Source organism: Urtica dioica, chromosome 2 (assembly GCF_054948205.1).
Source record: "Urtica dioica subsp. dioica isolate 48M chromosome 2, U.dioica_male_clone48M_v1_H2, whole genome shotgun sequence".
Lineage (NCBI taxonomy): Eukaryota > Viridiplantae > Streptophyta > Magnoliopsida > Rosales > Urticaceae > Urtica > Urtica dioica.
The window spans coordinates 5,225,311-5,242,865 of record NC_142757.1 but is presented as its reverse complement, the minus strand read 5'-3'; the positions used below and the strand labels follow the sequence as shown (position 1 = coordinate 5,242,865).

Here is a 17,555-nt window from a genome sequence, read left to right as displayed (position 1 = left end):
ATGGCCGGCCCAAGGCTTGCCTCGGCCAATGGCCGGCTCAAAGGCTTGCCTCGGCCATTGGCCGGCCAGCTCCCGTCCGGCCGACTCCCGGCCGGCCAAGTCCCGTCCGGCGGACTTGCGGCCGGCCAGTTCCCGTCCGGCCAGCTCCCGGCCGGCAACCTCCCGGCCGGTCAAGGTTTGCCTCGGCCATTGGCCGGCCCAAGGCTTGCCTCGGCCAATGGCCGGCTCAAGGCTTGCCTCGGCCATTGGCCGGCTCAAGGCTTGCCTCGGCCAATGGCCGACCCAAGGCTTGCCTCGGCCATTGGCCGGCCAGCTCCCGTTCGGCCGACTCCCGGCCGGCCAAGTCCCGTCCGGCGGACTCCCGGCCGGCGAGTTCCCGTCCGGCCAGCTCCCGGCCGGCCAAGGTTTGCCTCAGCCATTGGCCGGCCCAAGGCTTGCCTCGGCCAATGGCCGTCTCAAGGCTTGCATCGGCCATTGGCCGGCCCAAGGTTTGCCTAGGCCATTGGCCGGCCAGCTCCCGTCCGGCCGACTCCCGGCCCGCCAAGCCCCGTCCGGCGGATTCCCGGCCGGCTAAGTCCCGTCCGGCCAGTTCCCAGCCGGCAGCCTCCCGGCCGGCCAAGGTTTGCCTCAGCCATTGGCCGGCCCAAAATCCTCCTCGGCCAAGGGGTGCCTCAATGACCCCTTGGTCGCCTATAAATAGAGAGGTCCGCCCTCTCCCGAAGGTAATCCGAATTTGAGTATTGAAACGCTGTCGAACTCGTACCTCGCTCGTTTCTCTCAAGTCTCGACCTCTAAACACTAAACCTGTTGTGGCTGTTTTTCGGACAACGATTTAGGAGTCGCAGACGGTTAGACCCAAGGCCGGACCAAGTGATCTCGTCTCGACTCGAGCGTGTCGGACTTGGTATCCCAAGTCCTCCCTTAGCTGTCTATGGTATCTATCTCGTCCAAGCACCTGAAAAGCAAGCAGGGAAGGTGTGAACTACAATGGGGAAACAGAGGGGTTGCCTCTGTTTACCTCTCCGACGCTCAACATTAGTAGGATTGAGGTGGTTTGTAGAGGGTTTAGCGTTTAGAGGTCGAGACTTGAGAGAAACGAGCGAGGTACGAGTTCGACAGCGTTTCAGTACTCAAATTCGGATTACCTGGACCAAGGGAGGTACCTTGGTATTTATAGGCGACCAAGGAGCGTCGTGGACAGCCCCTTGGCCGAGAGACGCCTCTGACCCGGCCATGGACGGCTCTGACCCGGCCATGGCCGGCTCTGACTCGGCCGTGGAGGCCATGGCCGGCTCTGACCCGGCCATGGCCGGCTCTGACTCGGCAGTGGAGGCCATGGCCGGCTCTGACTCGGCCGTGGAGGCCATGGCCAGCTCTGACCCGGCCATGGCCGGCTCTGACTCAGCCGTGGGGGCCATGGCCGGCTCTGACTCGGCCGTGGAGGCCATGGCCGGCTCTGACCAGGCCATGGCCGGCTCTGACTCGGCCGTGGAGGCCATGGCCGGCTCTGACCCGGCCATGGACGGCTCTGACTCGGCCGTGGAGGCCATGGCCGGCTCTAACCTGGCCATGGCCGGCTCTGACTCGGCCGTGGAGGCCATGGCCGGCTCTGACCCGGCCATGGCCAGCTCTGACTCGGCCGTGAAGGCCATGGCCGGCTCTGACTCGGCCATGGCCGGCCTTGAGGTGGTCGTGCGCCGGGAAAGGCTCGGGGAAACCGCCATATGATGTCGTTGCCGTACCGGGCCGGGACGGACCGGTAACATTAACCCCCCGAGTTTCTGGTCGAGTGTAGGTCGAGTGGAAACTCAAAATCTACGTTTTCATGCGGATGCGGGATGAATGCTCTCGGGTTCGCGTCACGGGGAACGGCCTTTGCGCGTCATGAGTGACGGCCTTTGTGCGTCACAAGGGACGGCTTTTTGTTTATGGTTGATCGTGCGTGGCTTATTTTCTCGATCTGCCAATGAGGGCGTGATCGATTAGCACGGTTTAATGTGTTGTGCGCGTCTTATTTTCTCGACTTGGCAACGAAGGCATAATCGGTTTGCACCCCTTCATTGTGTTGTGCGCGTCTTATTTTCTCGATTTGCCAACGAAGGCATAATCGATTTGCACGTCTTCGTTGCGTTGTGCGCGTCTTATTTTCTCGACTTGCCACCGAAGGCATAATCGATTCGCACGTCTTTGTTGCGTTGTGCGCGTCTTATTTTCTCGACTTGCCAACGAAGGCATAATCGATTTGCACGTCTTTGTTGTCTTGTGCGCGTCTTGTTTTCTCGATTTGCCAACGAAGGCATAATCGATTTGCGCGTCTTTGTTGCGTTGTGCGCGTCTTATTTTCTCGACTTGCCAACGAAGGCATAATCGATTTGCACGTCTTTTTTGTAATGTGCGCGTCTTGTTTTCTCGATTTGCCAACGAAGGCATAATCGATTTGCACGTTTTTTTACGTTGTGCGCGTCTTATTTTCTCGACTTGCCAACGAAGGCATAATCGATTTGCACGTCTTTGTTGTCTTGTGCGCGTCTTGTTTTCTCGATTTGCCAACGAAGGCATAATCGATTTGCGCGTCTTTGTTGCGTTGTGCGCGTCTTATTTTCTCGACTTGCCAACGAAGGCATAATCGATTTGCACGTCTTTTTTGTATTGTGCGCGTCTTGTTTTCTCGATTTGCCAACGAAGGCATAATCGATTTGCACGTTTTTTTACGTTGTGCGCGTCTTATTTTCTCGACTTGCCAACGAAGGCATAATCGATTTGCACGTCTTTGTTGTCTTGTGCGCGTCTTGTTTTCTCGATTTGCCAACGAAGGCATAATCGATTTGCGCGTCTTTGTTGCGTTGTGCGCGTCTTATTTTCTCGACTTGCCAACGAAGGCATAATCGATTTGCACGTCTTTTTTGTATTGTGCGCGTCTTGTTTTCTCGATTTGCCAACGAAGGCATAATCGATTTGCACGTTTTTTTACGTTGTGCGCGTCTTATTTTCTCGACTTGCCAACGAAGGCATAATCGATTTGCACGTCTTTGTTGTCTTGTGCGCGTCTTGTTTTCTCGATTTGCCAACGAAGGCATAATCGATTTGCGCGTCTTTGTTGCGTTGTGCGCGTCTTATTTTCTCGACTTGCCAACGAAGGCATAATCGATTTGCACGTCTTTTTTGTATTGTGCGCGTCTTGTTTTCTCGATTTGCCAACGAAGGCATAATCGATTTGCACGTCTTTTTTGTACTTTTTTTTTTGTTGAGCGAGCGAACTCTAGTTTCGTCGAGCATTGTTCTTCGTTGAGCATTGTTTCCCATTAGCCCCCCGAGTTTCTCGTGTACTCGTAGAGGAGACTAGAAATTATAATGCAGCAAGATAAAGACTTCGAGGTGAATTGTGATACAATTATCATGCAAAAATAGTAAAAAAAATTACATCCTTGGGCCATTGGCCTTATTGAAATTCGAGATTGTTTTAAAACCGGAAATAAAATGACATAATGAGAAATGGGGACGGGCTTCTGCTGCAGTGCCAGCTTCTGTAGCTTGACCGAGCTAGAGGATGGCGCTCACCATCTTTTCCTTCCCTTTCCCGTCCACGCCTTGGATGTAGCACATCCTCGCCATCGACTGGTCTCCCAACATGATGGCAATCCCCTTTTTAGTCGGGAACTTCATCATCAGGTGATAGGTAGACGTTATAGCCTTCAATCGGTTGAGAGTCGGGCGGCCGATGATGATGTTGTACGCTGAGGGCTGGTTCACCACTAGGAAGGACACGATGTGGGTGACCTCGAGCCCCCCCGGAGTCCCGAAGGTGACCGGGAGGTCGATAGTGCCCTCCGTCATGACCCTCTCCCCGGAGAAGCCGAAGAGTGGGGTCGAGATTGGGGTCGGTTTTAGTCCAGTCAGCTTCATCCTGTCCAACGTTGATTTGAAGACGATGTCGGCCGAGCTGCCGTTATCAATCAGGATTCTTCGGACGAGATTGTTGGCGACCGGGGCCGAGACAACTATTGCGTCATTGTGCGAGTGGAGAACTCGTGTCGCCTCTTGGCCGGTGAAGAACATGGACTCGAACGGGGCCGGAGGGGGAGCCTCGTACGTATGGTTGATGTAGTGCGCAACTTTTCTTCGGGAAACCTCGCGCACGTACTTCTTCCTTTGCGTGGACGAGTCCCCAAACTCCGGGCCACCCATGATCGAGCCCACGACATGCAGCTGTGAGCTCTCCGGTTCTTCAATCGCTGCCTGGTCCGCGACAGTCACCGTCGCCGGACCCTTCCTTCCTTGCCGTGGACGGCCTTCGTGCACAGCGGCACTCCCGACCGTTCTCAGGACATACTCTTTTAATTTCCCATCCTGAATCAGGGCCTCGATCTGACGCCTAAGATGATAGCACTCGGACGTCAGATGCCCGTGATCCTGGTGGTACTCACATAACTTATTTCGATCCCTCTTCGCGGGATCCTTCGCAAGAGGAGCCGGACTTCCTAGCTTGTCGCGGTGCAGAGCTAGGATCCGCTCTTGCGGAGTGTTCAGTGGGGTGTACGTTGATAACGCTCGGAAGCTATCAACGTGCGACGATCTTGGATCGGAGATGGGGCGACTGTTAGGGGCCCGGCCTCCCCTGCTCCTCTTCCTCTGAGGGTCGGGACGATCTTCGTCTTGTTCATCGCGGTGGCGACTACTTTGTCCTCCCGACTTTCGGCCATCGCGGCCATCGAGATAGTCCTCGACTCCCATATGTGTGCGGGCTCTCGTCATCAGCTCCGCCATGTCTTGTGGGACCTGTCCGACAATGGACTTGAGGAAGTCGCTCGTGCGAACTCCCTCGGTGATCGCTGTGATGGCGTCCTTGTCGTCGAAGCCCTCGACTTTGCGAGACTCCTCAGTGAAGCGAGCGAGATATTGTCTCAATGTCTCATCTCTCCCTTGCCGAATGGAGAGGAGGTGGGTCTTCGACTTCTGTTGTGCCACAAGCGTGGCAAAGCGAGCGAGGAAAGCCTCTCGCAAGGCCCGGAAGGATGGGATGCTTCCAGGCCTCAAACTCCGGAACCACTCAAAGCCCGACCCTGTGAGGGTTAGGCTGAAGGCTTGACAGAGGGTCGCATCCGACTGTCCTTGCATTGTCATCCACGTCTCGTAGTGTTGGATGTGGAAGTTCGGGTCAGTCCGTCCATCGTAGGGAGGGATGGACGGCAATTTGAAGTTCCCCACGCAAGGCTGCGCGAGGATTTGTGCGGCGAAGGGAGAGTATGACTCCTCGATCCCTCCGTATGATCTTTGCCTCCCCGATTTCCTCATCTCGATGATTTGGTTTTGGAGGCTCTGGATCATTGTGACCATATCAAGCCCGTTGGCAGGGCCAATTGTCGGGGCCACGGGGGTCACCGGTTGGCGTTCGTTGGACGCTTGGTCCACGATATTGGCCTGAGGTCGGCCAAGAGTTGCGGCGGGGAGCGCGTCCCTTCGAGAATTTAGCCTTTGGCGGAGATCCTCCCCTCGGGAGTTTCTCTGCGCCATCAAGCGCTCTCTAAGGTCCACGCTTGGCGCGTGACGAGGCGAGGTCGCCCTTGGTCGGGTCGTCCGGCGAGCGCTTCGGCTATCGGCTCCATCGTCGACCAGAGTCGCTCCCTCCTCGGCGAGGGGCCGTGTCCGGCCACCTCTTGAAACCGAGGGGGCGAGTCCCCGGGACTGTGACCGTGCCTGTTGTCCCGCCGGGTACAAAGGATCGGCCAACGCACCGTCGGCCCTCTCGGGTCGCGCTTGAGCGAGGCTAGGGGTGGCCTCGTCGGTCCTCGACTCCTCCACGTATTCAGGGTCGGAGTAATCCTGAGCAGATCGATCCTCGACGTCGTAGCCGAGGAGATCGGCGATGAGGGAGCCGTCAACGCCGGGACAGTCAAGGAGCTCCGCGAGCCACCGGGCCGTGTCCTCTCGAAGCTCGGCCTCGGGGTCGTTCACCGAGTCTTGGGGCTGGCTCTCGCTATCGCGAGGTTGCCCGTCAAGACGGTGTGCGAGGAGTCGGAGACCGTACCTCGAGCTCGTCGCTCGAGTACCCGCGGAGGTAGTGGGTAGGTGACTCATCTCTCGACAGTCGTAGGTGTAGTGAAAGTGTGGAATGGAAGGGAGAGCGTGCTAAGGTCGGTGGTCCCCTCCTTCTAGCGCCAAAATGTTGTCGCTGTTTTTCGGACAACGATTTAGGAGTCGCAGACGGTTAGACCCAAGGCCGGACCAAGTGATCTCGTCTCGACTCGAGCGTGTCGGACTTGGTATCCCAAGTCGTCCCTTAGCTGTCTACGGTATCTATCTCGTCCAAGCACCTGAAAAGCAAGCAGGGAAGGTGTGAACTACAAAGGGGAAACAGAGGGGTTGCCTCTGTTTACCTCTCCGACGCTCAACATTAGTAGGATTGAGGTGGTTTGTAGAGGGTTTAGCGTTTAGAGGTCGAGACTTGAGAGAAACGAGCGAGGTACGAGTTCGACAGCGTTTCAGTACTCAAATTCGGATTACCTGGACCAAGGGAGGTACCTTGGTATTTATAGGCGACCAAGGAGCGTCGTGGACAGCCCCTTGGCCGAGAGACGCCTCTGACCCGGCCATGGACGGCTCTGACCCGGCCGTGGAGGCCATGGCCGGCTCTGACCCGGCCATGGCCGGCTCTGACTCGGCCGTGGAGGCCATGGCCAGCTCTGACCCGGCCATGGCCGGCTCTGACTCGGCCGTGGAGGCCATGGCCGGCTCTGACCCGGCCATGGCCGGCTCTGACTCGGCCGTGGGGGCCATGGCCGGCTGTGACTCGGCCGTGGGGGCCATGGCCGGCTCTGACCCGGCCATGGCCGGCTCTGACTCGGCCGTGGAGGCCATGGCCGGCTCTGACTCGGCCGTGGAGGCCATGGCCGGCTCTGACCCGGCCATGGCCGGCTCTGACACGGCCGTGGAGGCCATGGCCGGCTCTGACCTGGCCATGGCCGGCTCTGACTCGGCCGTGGAGGCCATGGCCGGCTCTGACCCGGCCATGGCCGGCTCTGACTCGGCCGTGAAGGCCATGGCCGGCTCTGACTCGGCCCTGGCCGGCCTTGAGGTGGTCGTGCGCCGGGAAAGGCTCGGGGAAACCGCCATATGATGTCGTTGCCGTACCGGGCCGGGACGGACCGGTAACAAAACCCTCTATAAACCACCTCAGTCCTACTAATGTTGAGCGTCGGAGAGGTAAACAGAGGCAACCCCTCTGTTTCCCCTTTGTAGTTCACGCCTTTTCTGCTTGCTTTTCAGGTGCCTGGACGAGATAGATACCACAGACAGCTAAGGGACGACTTGGGATACCAAGTCTGACACGCTCGAGTCAAGACGAGACCACTTGGTCCGGCCTTGGGTCTGACCGTCTGCGACTCCTTAATCGTTGTCCGAAAAACTGCAACAACTACTGATATTTTACCATTCTTGTTCCAGAGAAACACGTCCAAATCTAATTCAATATTTCAGGTGATGTACGAACATGGATCATAGATCTCGCTCTAGTGGTCTATTGGGCCGCTGAACAACAAAGTTTCTACAGCTCTGAGTCCCCACTCCCCAGGAGGTCCGACACTACTACAAATAAGCCTTTCTGGTGCAGAAGGGAATTAGGTGCGACTTGTCGCACCTAATTGGGCATCAGGTGCGACTAGTCGCACCCAAAGGGCTCCAAAAATGAAAAAAATTTCGCTGATTTTAAGTGGTATTGGGTGCGACTAGTCACACCCAAAAGTTTTGAAAACTTTCAGGTGCGACTAGTCGCACCTGAAAGTCAAAAAAAAAATTCGGCGCTCAACTTCTCCCCCTCATTTTTTCGATTTGTCTGACGTGGAATTAATTTTTAGATTTTTTTTTTACTTTCATGTGCGACTAGTCGCACCTATTTGAGTATCAGGTGCGACTTGTCGCACCTGATTACTAGGGTTAGTTAATAAACTCAGCTTCGTCTTCTTCATCTTCTTCACTTCTTCACAGCCTCTCTCTCTCAAACTCCGACTCTCCCTCCCTCTCTCCCTCCCTCTGCGACTCTCCCTCCCTCTCTCCCTCCCTCTGCGACTCTCCCCCCCTCTCGCCCTCCCTCTGCGACTCTCCCTCCCTCTCTCCCTCTCTCTTCTCCGAGCCTTCTCCGACGTCCATGTCCGCGCGCCTTCTCCGACGTCCAAGTCCGCGCGCCGCTCTTCTCAGACCGGTCTTCTCCTCCTCCGTCGGTCCTTTCCTCGGCAACCGCTCCTCCGCGCCGGTCCTCCGCAGCCGCTCCTCCGCGCCGGTCCTCTCCTCCACCTTCGCTCCTCCGCGCTGGTCCGATCTCCTCCGCCTAAGGTATAATATTTTTTTGTGTATATATATATATATATATATATTAATAATTAGTATTATATATATATGAAGAAAAAAAAATTAAATGGTTTAGTATGTTTTAATTAGTAATTTAGTATGTTTTAATTAGCATATATAATTAGTGTTAATAATTATTAATTAGTTCTAATTAGTAATTTAGTATGTTTAGTTTCAAATTCTATATATGTGTTTAGTATGTTTAGTAGTTTAGTATTTACGTTTCAAATCAAATAAATTGTTAGTATGTTTAGTTTGATTTTGATTGTTAACATGTATTAATTAATGTAATTATAGTTGTTAATACATATAGTATTTATCATTAGTTTAGTAACATGTATTAATTAATGTAATTATAATTGTTAATATATATAGTGTTTATAATTAGTTTAGTAATATGCTTAGGTTAATGTTTAGTTGAAATTAATTGTAATTGTAAAAGTTTAGATTAAATATTATTTTGAAATTGAAATTGTAATGGAAATCAAATTGGTTAATAAGTTGTTAGTTTAGTTAACTAATTAATTTATAGTTTAATTGTTAACACTTTGTACTTAATATTGAAATTGGTTATGTAACTAATTTTAAATTTTAAATGTTAGTTTAATTAAGATTTGTTTTTTTTTTAAGAAATAGTTTAATTAAGATTGAAATTGGTTAATTCTTTAAACTATTTTATTAGATTAGTTGTTTATGATATTGTAATTAATTAATTACTGAGTGATTGTTTTATAGTTTTCATTGATAAAATATTGTGACCGAGCCACGGAGGCTCGGTTTAGGACTTAGTTAATTAATATGATAGTTTCTGGATGGATTTTAAATGTTTTTAAAGTACTTTGCAGGTTTTTGGTTTAACAATATTATAGGGGAAACTCTGCCAAAATTTCGGTAGAGTTTTGAACCTACTAGAATCGAAATCCATTAGAAACAGTCAATTTTCAAAAACAATCCATTTTCTAGGATTGTTTCCAGGATTTTGAGGCGCATCTTTCCCACAATTTCTACAATCCATTTTAAAAAAATAAGATACCTTTCACAGTCTCTCTCTCATTCCTTCTTAATTCGCTCTCGGTCCTTTAGTAAGATACCTTTCAATGCTAATTAATAATTCTCGTTGTCTTTCTCGTTCAGCGAAATCAATGTCTAATCCAATTAGAGATTGGGTTACCGAGAACGAGAGGTTGAGCTTGCAGTATATAACAGGGGTTAACGAGTTTATCCGCCTTGCAAGCAGACAACCGAACGAAAATGGCCAATATCGTTGTCCTTGCAAGTCTTGCAACAACGTGAGATGGCACGCCATCGGGGTCGTAAGGCATCACCTCCTTGACAATGGGTTTATCCCAGGCTACACAGAATGGTATCATCACGGTGAGCGCCTTGTCCTTACTCATGGTGAAGACCCCATTTGAGGGAGAAGATGTTGATGTAGATATAGAAGAGGCTAATATTATAGGCAGTGATAATGATGAATGAGTAATATTTATCTAATATGTAACCACGGTTTTCCTCCGCCATATGTGAGGGCATTTTAATAAAAAAAATCGTGGTGTCGTCCAAGTTTCTTTGTTTTCTAATCTTGTTTTCTTCTTATAGGATGTCGACTGGAGCAGGTGGAGGCGAGGATCCACCATAGACGCCGGGATCCTCCGGATCGAAGAACACACGTGGACCAACGAAGGGTCTCGTGTCAGCGAGAGCAGGGGTAGGGACTCTTGGTGTGAATGTAGTTCGCTACGATCGGCGACACATGATGTTCTACCAAGACATCAGGGAGCTAAATCCCATGATCGGCACCTTCTCGAACCGTCTTGGAAACTTGATCAAGGCGACGTTTCAAGCACACGCAAACGACAAGAATGAAGTCGAGCCTCAGCATGCGACGGCCGTTATGACCGCAATCCATAACGAGTACTGTTTTGTGTACGAGGATCCTGCAACTGGCGAGAGAGTGCCGGCTGATTGCATTCGCAACGAGATAGAGTCTACTATCTTTCGCGAAATGAAGCGGTTGCGACGCAACCAAAAGTCAATGTTATCATCTAGATTCTTCAACAAGTTTTGCGGGAAAATAGAGCTCGCCAGAGAAGAAACACAAAAGGGCTATACGCACGATGCTTGGTTGAAGGCAATAGAGGTGTTCCACACACCGGCCCATAAGGTATGAGTTGAACATGATTTTTTTTTCTCATCGAATCGAATTAAATGAATTTATGTCTCGTAGGCAAAGGCTGATCGCAAGAGACAAAATGCGAAGAAGAAACAGACAAAGGCCAGACAAGGGTCGATACCTTTTTTTCGCTCATCGACAGAAAGGCGTAAGTTGCTTAATTTTTATTAGCATTAGACACATTAGTATTATTTTGATGATTAAAACTTGCTGAGGATGGAGGATGGGACATTGCCCTCCGCATTAGCGACGTGGGAGAAAAACCATCAAGATATTAACGGCTACTGGACAACGCCCTTCGCGAATCAACAATTTGTAAGTTACTTTATTTAATTACTTAATAATAATTATATAATAATTTTATTTGGTTTTTTTGTAAAGGCGCGAATCAACGCCCAATTGGCAGATATTTTGCGACAAGCGGAGGAGCAAGGCCAGGAGCTGAGCCTCGAACGCGCAGAGGAGTATGCGATGCATGACGTTCTCGGGCCACGCCGTGATTGGGATGTCGGGATAGGACCCACGACCCCAGTTGGGGCTTTGAGTGTGGCTCGAGCTCAAGACGAAAGCTCGTCTGGTTCGTCATCTCAGTCACCTGCCGATCCAGTACTGTATACCGAGTTGCAAGCTCAGCTAGCAGCACAATAAGCTCAAATGGCGGCACAACAAATCCAGATGGAAGAGATGCAGCGACAGCTGCTCTCGTTTACACAGATGCATACTCAGGCTTCCCCCACAAGCCTACATCCTCAGCCTACGCCAACATAAGCGGCAATGGCTGATAATATGACGCCAGGTTCTGCGGAGTTTCATCGAGATCGTCCTAGCGGTAGCGGCAGTGCCCGAGGAGGAAGCAGCAGTGGCCGCGGAGGCAATTTATTTGGAAGAGGAAATTCCTCTATCGATAAGTTTTATAGGCAACAACGAGAATAGTTGGAGTTGTTTATTTTTATATTAGCGAACAAACTCGTATTAGTTGTTTGTATATTAAAAATATTTTAATATGAAATATTAATTTCTAATTCTAATTATAATTCTATTTATTTGTAATTTTATTTTTTTTTTCAAAATAAATTGGGCATCAGGTGCGACTAGTCGCACCCAATACTATGGCGGGAAGGGTATTGGGTGCGACTAGCCGCACCCAATACTATGGCGGGAAGAGTATTGGGTGCGACTAGTCGCACCCAATAAGTTGGCGGGAAGAGCATTGTCGCACCCAAAAGTCAAATTCCCTCCTTATTCTTAAGTTCCCACGGAAAAATAGGTCCGACTTCAGGTGCGATAAGTCGCACCCAATAGTGTCGCACCTAATAGTATATACTATTGGGTGCAACATGTCGCACCCAATAGTATTAGCTGCGGACTTTGAGGTGCGACTTTGTGGGCATCAGGTGCGACTTTTGTCGCACCTGATGCCCATATTTGTAGTAGTGAAAGAGAAAGAGAGATAAAGATAGAGAGTTAGAATCAAAACCCAAGGAAATTAGAGAGGGGAACAAAGGCAAACCCTAAATCGCGCAGCAAAAAAAACCCAAATGGAGCAGAGTGGGGTCGCGCGCGTGGGTGGCAGTGGTCTCGAGCATGAGTGGTCGCAAGCGTGATCGGCGGTGGTGGCGAGCGTGAGTTGCTGTGGTTGAGGCTTTGGTTGGGCTGGAGAGAGCGACGAAGAGAGGGAAAGAAAGAAAAAGTGGAGAGAGAGAGAGAGACAGAGAGACCAATGAAGAAGAAAATGAAAGAAATTAAATGTTATAATGAAATATTTCTATACTTGGTCAAATTTTGGCCAAATAAAATTGTGGAGGGAAATTTCCCACTTAGTGAAATTTTTTTTTGTTTTTTTTGTTTTTTTTTTGTATTTACGCTTATTTTTTTGTATTTACAAATAATTTTTTTTTATTTTATTCATGACTAATAATTAATTGTAATTATATTAAAATATTATATTAATATATTTACAACACTTATTTTTTCTTAGTTTACAAATATTAATTTTGATATTAGTGAATATTTCTAATACAGCCATTTTTTCTTAATTTTCATATTGGTGGGAAACGAATTTGTTAGTGGGAAATTTCCCTCCCACTCAAATAGTAAAATGATGGAAATTTATTATTTTTTAATGTTATCTCTACTTCCTTAGAATTGACTGTAGTGAATATGTGCCAAAATTTTGTGGAAAATTTTCCTTCATTTTATAATGGTAAAATTTTGGTCATTTTTAATTTTCGAAGTATTACCACTAGCTCTTTATATTAGCTGTAGTGAAAACGGTCATTAACTATAGATTTATATTCGACTAGAGTCTAATATAGGTCAAAAAAAGAGGTGACCATAGTCTGTCTTAAGAGACTCCATTAAAAGGCTAAACCAGAGTTTAAAAAAAAAACTGTAGTTGTATCCCATATTTCTGGTAGTGTAAAGTGGACTTTAACTCAGAGAGAGAGAGAGAGAGAGAGAGAGTTTTTCCAATATGTTTTTTTATTAATATTTATGACCAAGTTTACCAGACTATACTATTTTGCGCAACACGAGATGGGGGTGAAAATGTAATTTTTTTTATTCAGCCCGTAATATGTTAAAGGTGACGTAATTGAGCGGTCAAAATATCATTAATTCATATATATACACACACGCACACAAAAGTATTATGCATATATAAATAAGAGGAGCCCAAGATGTTATCCTTCCAACTCATTCTAACCTCCAAAATCTGCTTTCCCAAAAATATAAAATCAAAAAATTAACGACACCACACTATGCTTTAGCTTCACTCCTACTCAAAACCATACTCATAAATTAAAACTTTTAATAATTCCCATCATAATCACGATCAACCATTCTTATACCTCATGATTATTTCTCTGCGTGAATCCCACAATAATCAAGCTAGGTACTGGTCGCTCCATGAACAATGAGCTTGTTTTCTACACCTAATTCCATGGGAGCAATGAAAGCCCCGAGGGCAAAAATTTCTCTCCCAATAGTCACCGCCTTATTATGCGCCATTGCCTTTGTCGCTCTCCTCTACACCGAACAGCTCAACTTCCTCTCCTCGAGCTCATTCCTCAAGTCCAAATCATGTTCTAGAGAGATCATATTTTCCAAAAAATCTAGTAAGTTCATGTACAAAAATTTTTTTACCAATAAAAAATGAATGTCACAAGGGCTTATATAGCATCAAATAACACTTCTATATTTGGCGCTGCAAAGAAGGAGGTGATGATTGGGTGAAGGAGAAGATGGAGGATGATGATTCCTTTGTAGATGATAGGTTTGACTTTGACCCAGAAGAGTGCAATGTTGCCAATGGAAAGTGGGTCTTCAACAGATCTCTCAGACCCTTGTACACAGACACAAGCTGTCCGTACCTTGACAGACAAGTCTCTTGTTCCAAGAATGGACGTAACGATTCAAATTATCTTCAGTGGCAATGGCAGCCCGATGATTGCACACTACCAAGGTTTCAGGGCAACCAGATACTTTTATTATAATATGTATTTGATCACGATCATATATGTATAATCGTGCTTGCAATGTGATGTATTATGATTAGGTTTAGGGCAGAAGTTGCTTTGAGGAAGCTCAGAGGAAAGAGGCTACTGTTTGTTGGAGATTCGTTACAAAGAGGTCAATGGCAATCTTTTGTTTGCCTTGTTCAGTCCATAATTCCTGAAGATCAAAAGTCCATGAAAAGAGGGCGTTCTCATTCAGTCTTCAAAGCCAAGGTATTTTGATTACAGCTCGTTTTGGTTTATAAAGCAATAGCCAATACTGTGGGCGCAATAATAACTAGATGAGGGCTGCTACTACTAAATCAACTAATAACTAGCCCACTAAAAAACTAATAAATAATTAAATAAAAATTTATATTTATATTAAAATTCGGCCAGGTTGTCTACGGTTCCATTTAAAGATAGGGTAATTTTGTTGTTTGCCCTTAAAAATGACAACATTTAGTTTTGTGCACTTAAAAGTTTCAACATTAGGTGAGTACCCTCTTAAACAAATAATACCTCATCATACCCTTTTCTTTTTTTTATTATTTTTTTTAAAACAAAACAGCAATCTCCAGCTCTCCAAAACGCATATTGAAAAGAAAAAAAAAAAACAGCTCGTACGTGCTTGGTACACACGGGTTCTCGCTTGCACACCACACCAATCATCGAGTCAAGCTTCATTCGGGCGGTAGACATTCCGGTGGCGAAGTCGAGTTCCGACGACGGCGACGATATTGACGGTGCAAAAACTCAACCCCTAAACAAATTAGGGCTATGTGTTTAGGTAGTTTCATCCATGAAATTTTTATATTTCGAGTTTGATACTTCTTTTTGTTGTGTTAGATTGAAAACTTTGTTAGTTTTGAACCAGAAAAATACGTATCCAACTCAATGAAACTTTGATTGGAAAATATTTTCGAATGTTGAAGATGAGCGTCGAATTCTACTGATACTGGTAATTTCCAGTAGATCAGTAGAGCAGTAGAGTTCCGGAGGTAGAGCAGTAGAGCAGTAGATCAGTAGAGCAGTAGAGTTCCAGATGTAGAGCAGTAGAGCAGTAGATCAGTAGAGCAGTAGAGTTTGATTTAAGCAGTAGAGTTCTAGAGGTAGATCAGTAGAGCAGTAGAGTTTGATTTAAGCATTAGAGTTCGAGAGTTAGATCAGTAGAGCAGTAGAGTGACATAGTTATATCTCATGAACAAAGTAGATTTATATAGTAAATTTATTATTAGTGTTCTACTTTTAAATTTTCATATTGTATATTAAATTTATCATTAGTATTCTAATTTTTAATTATCATTTTGTAAATAATGACGGAGACTACGATAACGGTTTATTACAATGGAAAGTGGAAAAAAGAAGATGGCTCGCATCATTGGGTTAGTGAAAAGAATGATAAGCCTGTTATCATCGTCATAAATATCGAGATCAAGTTAGCCGACTTAATTGAAAAATTGTATGTGAAACTCAAAGTGGATAAAAGTAAGCTAGACTTGAAGCTAAGTTTTATGTCAACTTCATGGGATGCATACGATCTTATCTACATAGAAGATGACGATGATGTATACGGTTTCTTGATGGATCGTGATGAAAAAAACCGTAGAAGTTCACTCCGTGTAGAATTCATAGAGAAACTTGAAGTTAATCATGAAACTCAAGTTGAGGAAGGTGACGCAAATGGTAATGATTTAGAAGGAAATCATAACAACACTTTGAAAACAGGTAATAATTTGACCCTTCAACAATCTTAATGCTTATTATTTTTATTGTATACTAACACATAATAATAATGTGGTTGCAGCTACAATGGAAGACATTGAAGATGAAACCACCAAAGTAGTAGGAGGATCAAGTCTCCCACAACATGAGTTAGACACGTCTACTTTACTAGCGACGTCACCATCAGAAATGTTCCGAGAGTCAGAATTTCTTGTTGAATCTGACGTTGAATCAATCGATATAACATCTAATAAGCCATATAGCTTCACAGATGGTACAAACTTTGAAATAGGCCAACACTTCAAAAGTAAGGATGAATTGAAAAATATGTTGTTGGACGCGGCGATTAAAAATTGTTTTGAAATGAAGATAGTAAAGTCGTGTAAGAAAGTGTTTGTGGTTGATTGTGTTGATCGGGAGCATTGTAGTTGGCATCTATGAGCAGTTAAGTTGGCAAACACTAACTTCTTCAGTATTCGAACACATCATAATGTTCATACTTGTAGTTTGGATAAACGGAAAAAGAAACACCGTCAAGCAAGTGCTGCTATGGTCGCAGAGGTGGTGAAAAAGAACTTCCAAGAAATTAAGCAAACACCAACACCGAAGGGCATAATGGGCATGATGAACTCGCAAGGGGTTGAGATTTCCTATTGGAAAGCATGGAGGGGAAAACAACTTGCCAATAATCTTAGGCGAGGTTCACCAGAAGAGAGCTACAACTTGATCCCATCTTACTTGTACATGTTGAAAAAGGTTAATCCCGGCACAATCACTCATTTAGAGTTGGACGAATATACCAGGTTATTTTTTCATTCATATCTTTTGCAACTCCTTATTTTAAAGTACATTATGTGTTTATTATTCATAATATTCACTAAATTTTATATATTTTAAAAAACAGGTTCAAATATCTTTTTCTAGCATTCGGAGCGTTGGCTAGAGGGTACAAATGCATGAGAAAAGTTATTGCGATAGATGGGACGCACTTGAAAACAAAATTTGGAGGTTGTTTGTTGGTCGCTACGGCACAAGATGGTGATCGTCATTGTTATCCTATTGCTTGGGCTGTTGTGGACTCGGAGAATGACAATGCATGGATATGGTTCTTAACAAAGCTTCAAGAGATCGTACAAGATGATGACGATGTCGTCTTCATTACTGACAGAAATCAAAGCATCAAGAACGCGTTGGGAAGAGTTTACAAGAATGCACGACATGGATATTGTATGTGGCATATCAAGAAAAATCTCAAATCACGTTATTTTTGCTCGGATGCCATCGATCTATTTCTACGGGCGGCTGAAGCATATCAAGTTTCGCGATTCAACGAGTCATGGAGCGAGATTCAAAGCAGGTACAATCAACTTGCAACATATTTAACTACAAATATGGATGTGAGTCATTGGTCTAGAGCTTATTTTGGTGGTTATCGGTATAATATTATGACAACGGGCGGAGCTGAGTCGATTAATCACGCTTTAAAGGAAGCTAGAGAGTACCCACTAATTTCCATGCTTGACGCCATTATAGAGTTGACATCGGATTGGTTCTACAAGCATCGAAATGAAGCGTCATCGTGTAACAGTACTTTCACACCAGAGGTTGAGACTATTCTTCGTAGGAGATTCATTAAGGCTCAAACAATGACGGCTAAACCCATTGAATCTTCGTAGGAGATTCATTAAGACAAAGAGAATTCCTTCAGTGGGAGAGAAGATGCGGAAGAATAGATACTCAAAATGCAATCAATTTGGACATAACATATCAAGATGCCCTTTGAATGGAGGAGAAGCTAGATCGACACCATCAAAAAAACGCAA

At 46.4% G+C, this 17,555-nt stretch overlaps 3 protein-coding genes across 4 annotated transcripts; all 3 read left to right on the top strand.

Annotated features, from left to right (window-relative positions):
- The first annotated feature begins 13,268 nt into the window (after positions 1-13,268).
- LOC149404024 (protein trichome birefringence-like 3) lies at positions 13,269-15,199 on the top strand. 2 transcript variants are annotated; one of them, XM_089602362.1, is made up of 4 exons: positions 13,269-13,629; positions 13,730-13,976; positions 14,070-14,241; positions 14,579-15,199. In XM_089602362.1, the coding sequence occupies exons 1-4, from the start codon at positions 13,428-13,430 to the stop codon at positions 14,606-14,608; spliced, it is 651 nt and encodes a 216-aa protein (XP_089458488.1). In that variant the 5' UTR covers positions 13,269-13,427; the 3' UTR covers positions 14,609-15,199. The 2 variants fall into 2 exon arrangements, with proteins under 2 accessions (XP_089458488.1, XP_089458479.1); XM_089602353.1 differs by having other exon boundaries at positions 13,282-13,629; positions 13,727-13,976; positions 14,579-15,196.
- A 114-nt stretch (positions 15,200-15,313) lies between these two features.
- LOC149404023 (uncharacterized) lies at positions 15,314-16,173 on the top strand. The gene is made up of 2 exons (XM_089604013.1): positions 15,314-15,735; positions 15,815-16,173. Exons 1-2 carry the CDS (start codon positions 15,324-15,326, stop codon positions 16,171-16,173), a joined length of 771 nt encoding a protein of 256 aa, XP_089460139.1. The 5' UTR covers positions 15,314-15,323.
- Positions 16,174-16,192: 19 nt separating this feature from the next.
- Positions 16,193-17,555, top strand: LOC149404022 (protein FAR-RED IMPAIRED RESPONSE 1-like). Its single transcript, XM_089606836.1, has 2 exons — positions 16,193-16,535; positions 16,637-17,555. The coding sequence occupies exons 1-2, from the start codon at positions 16,282-16,284 to the stop codon at positions 17,406-17,408; spliced, it is 1,026 nt and encodes a 341-aa protein (XP_089462962.1). The 5' UTR covers positions 16,193-16,281; the 3' UTR covers positions 17,409-17,555.